This window comes from Corylus avellana, chromosome ca10 (genome assembly GCF_901000735.1).
Source record: "Corylus avellana chromosome ca10, CavTom2PMs-1.0".
In the NCBI taxonomy this organism is placed as follows: Eukaryota; Viridiplantae; Streptophyta; class Magnoliopsida; order Fagales; family Betulaceae; genus Corylus; species Corylus avellana.
The window spans coordinates 15,924,818-15,928,423 of NC_081550.1; the positions used below are offsets into that span (position 1 = coordinate 15,924,818).

The window sequence follows — 3,606 nt, forward strand, 5'->3', positions numbered from 1 at the left end:
TGGTTTCGGTCACCCCAATACCGGACCACCTCATGGCCAAGGGGTAGTCCGACCACCCCCAAATGGCCAAAGACAAAAATAAAATAAAATAAAATTGGGTTTTTTGGGATGGCCAAGGGTTAGGGTCCCAACAAAGTATTTGAGCCACCCCTATACAATGTAGGTCCTAATTAATTCTGACACCCCCAAAATCCAATTGTTTTTTGTTTTATTTTCTTTGGTTTGTCATTTGGGGTGGCAGACCATCTTCTGGTTCTGATAAAATAGTGGCCTGACCACCCCATTGCCACACTCTTTAATTTTTATTTAATTTTATTTTTTTAAATATTTCAGTTTTTAATATTTTTATTTTTAATTTTTTTAATAATAAATAAATTTTATATTATTTCTTTTAAAAAATTAATATTTTATTACCCGTGGACCATCTCAGCCGTCCAAGGAAACTACTGCACGATTTTTTTCCTTGGTTTTTCAGCCTTTTGCTCAAGAGTTACGCTATTTTGGGCATTGCCATAAGAATGATTTGCGTAAATGAAGCCTTTTTCTGATTCAAACATCATAGAAGGTCAAAATTTTACTTGGAAGGCAACCAGTTTCTTCTTTACAATCTTCCCACAGATTGAAGAAACCAATCTTAAGCAAAGCGGATAAAGATTTATGTAAATCAAAGTTAAAACCAAAAAAAACACAAGTCGATCTTATTCACAACTCTGGAAACTCATGAACAAACTCTAACATAAACGAAGAGGAAGAAGAACCAGAGTGAGAAGAAAAGCCACCCAAAAAAAAAAAAAAAAAGCTGAATAGATAGAATAGCTTTAACTAACACTAGCATTCTAATCAAAACCCATAATCATATCATTCCTAAAGCTCTTGATGATACTCGGCATCCTCGCAAACATCTTCTTCCTGTCGTCCGGTGGCGCCGCCCAAGTCGACGGCAGTATAACAGCCTCTTGCTGAGCATCAACGACCTCCCGTAGTCTTTCCTCGTCGACACCGAATGCGGTGGCGAGCTCGGGGCCTAGCATGGTCTGGAGAACCGAGCTCGCACCCACCAAAAACTGCGGTCGGTTCTTCCTTGCCGACGTCGTGAATCCAAAGAACTCAAATGGACCAGTTCTTGATGCGATTTGGCAGAAGGGGAAATATTTTGGCACCCAGAACACGTCCCCTTCCGTTATCTTAGCGTTCATGGCAGATGTTCCATTCGGATACACAACCTGTATCGTTCCAGATCCTCTTAACACAATGCCGTACTCTGTTGCAGTAGGATTCACATGCGGCGCCATCATTGCTCCCTGTAATACAAAGACCATTATTATTTGACCTGGGTGAACCAGGATTTAAGGTGCCGGGGATGAATTATTATTATTATTTTTTATTATTTTTTTTTATAAGTTAGTAACATTGACTTATATAAATATAACTTATGTATATTTTATGTATATGTGTTTTTGTGCTTGTTTATATAAAATAAATAAAAATATAGAATTTTTAAATTTAATCTCATAGCATCACAAGCACAATAATATAAACAATTAGTAAAATAAGTTAAAGAAAAATAGTACTAAAAATAAATATTGTAAACCCAAATAACTATAAAATAATCACTAAAAATATAAATAAAAGCATATATTTTCATCATATTCCACACTTTTGCACAAATAAAACACAAATAAATATTAAAAAAATGAGATGCGAGAAAAATGGCTAATAGAAAAAGAATATAAACGTAATATCGGTTAAATTTGGTCTGCCCTTATTTGAACCATTTTGGATTTCATGTTGTGTTTTTGATTCAAGTATTATAATGAAGTAAAAAAGTAGAAAAATGGATTACCGCAGTGAGATTGACGAGATAAACGCCAATTCCGGAGTGTTTGAGAGGGTCATAATCAGATTCATCGAGAGCAACGCTCCATCCATAGTTGTTGCTGAAATCGGGGCGTCTGTCGTAGAGGTTGTAGGAGTCCGGCGATTTTCCGGTGCCCTTGTCGTCGCTTCTCTTGGTTTCCTTTCCCAACATCGAATTCAAGAGCTTCCTCCACGACCAGGTTAGCTCTTCTTGACGATGAACAGGTTCTTCCTGGAAGTCGTCCGGCACCATTTTCTTGAGCTGTTGCAGTCTGTCTTGCTGTTTCATTTGCAAGAACTTCGCCCACACGCTTGGCGAACGAGAATCTTCCACGTAAACGATGGGACCTTCCCGTTGCCTGCTCAAGATCTCTCTCAGTTGTGAGTATGAAACCTGCATGTAAGTTGCATGTACTTTAGTATTACAATCTAATCATTGCGGCTAAAGAAGTTTTGATTTCTTACGTTAAATGCATGCGAAAGCGTTTCCCGATCAAATCCAGCAAGAACAGATGTTGGGTAGGATCCTCCACCAATGAAGAAAGACTGCAAAGGCGAAAACTCCATTTTCAAAAATCATAAGATAGATTGAAAGAAAGAGAAATTGGAAAATTGAATGTAACCTGGAAAGTGCGAAGGCCCAAGCTCTCAGAAGTGTCAATGCTGCAGATAATGTGAAGCCTCTGCCCCTCCCCTGTGTTCACCAAGTAGAAAGCCGAGCCGGCTGGAATCCGGTAAACGTCCCCCGTTTTCAATCGCCTCTCCGCCAGAGCATCTTTGTATATATATCCAATCTTCGCTTCCCCTGCAACAAATCAAGATTAATTTGATATGAAATCACGAGTTTATTATTTGATTAATATTTTAATACCAAAAAATTAAAAAGAAAAACTGTCAGGAGAAACAAAGAGATATCAAATAGTACCTCTGCGGATGAAGAGAATCAAACTGGAGTCTAAGTACTGAGGAATGAACAGAGACTTGGGCTCCATGGTGATAAATCCAATATGCATGGGCCTATCCAGAATCCTTCCTCCAAGGCGCCTCACCACTCTCATCTCCCCTGCATTGGTCTTCACCACATCCTTCGAGTCTTGAAGCAAGAACCAATCCTCTGTTTCCTCCTCCTCCTCTGTTTCTTCCCTCTCCCTCCCCCTTTCCCTCTCTTCCCTCTCCCGCCTCCAGTCTTCCTCCCCCCCTTCCTTCTCACGCCTCCAGTCTTCGTCTTCAACAAAACTTACAGCAATTGCCAATCCATAGCACAGTAAAAGTACTAAGACGAAAAGGGCTGCTCTGCTTCCCATTTTTCTCCTCTGCTTCTTCTCTCGAACTCTCGCAGACTTTCTCTGTGGCGATTTCTGTGATGGGCAGAGGGGTTTAAGAAGAGGGGAGGGAGAGAAGTGAGGGGGGCGCGTGTCGTGCATGCAGAGTTTGTGGGTTCGCTGGCGGGTTTTCGTTTAGACACAGTTGAGATCCGGCAAGATGTATCCGATCACTGGGAGACAAAGTCTTGCTTGAAAATCTCAAACGAAACATCATTTTATCAGGTCTACTTACTACTAATTCTTCGCTTCCTTAATTACTTTGTTTTTGTTTTTTAGTTAATTATTTTGTTATATATATATATATATATATATATATATATATATAAAATTCATTCTTATTTCAACTATTTTTTAACTGTCTTCACAGGAAATTTAATTGGTACACAAATTTAATGGTCAATTTATTAAATTTATAAAATAAAAT

General features: G+C 38.8%; 1 protein-coding gene across 1 annotated transcript; it reads right to left on the minus strand.

The window, feature by feature from the left end:
* Window positions 1-634: 634 nt before the first annotated feature.
* Window positions 635-3,192, minus strand: LOC132164451 (vicilin-like seed storage protein At2g28490). Its single transcript, XM_059574967.1, has 5 exons — window positions 2,783-3,192; window positions 2,481-2,662; window positions 2,323-2,403; window positions 1,844-2,251; window positions 635-1,301 (listed from the first exon to the last, which is right to left on the minus strand). The coding sequence occupies exons 1-5, from the start codon at window positions 3,159-3,161 to the stop codon at window positions 837-839; spliced, it is 1,515 nt and encodes a 504-aa protein (XP_059430950.1). The 5' UTR covers window positions 3,162-3,192; the 3' UTR covers window positions 635-836.
* Window positions 3,193-3,606: the final 414 nt, after the last annotated feature.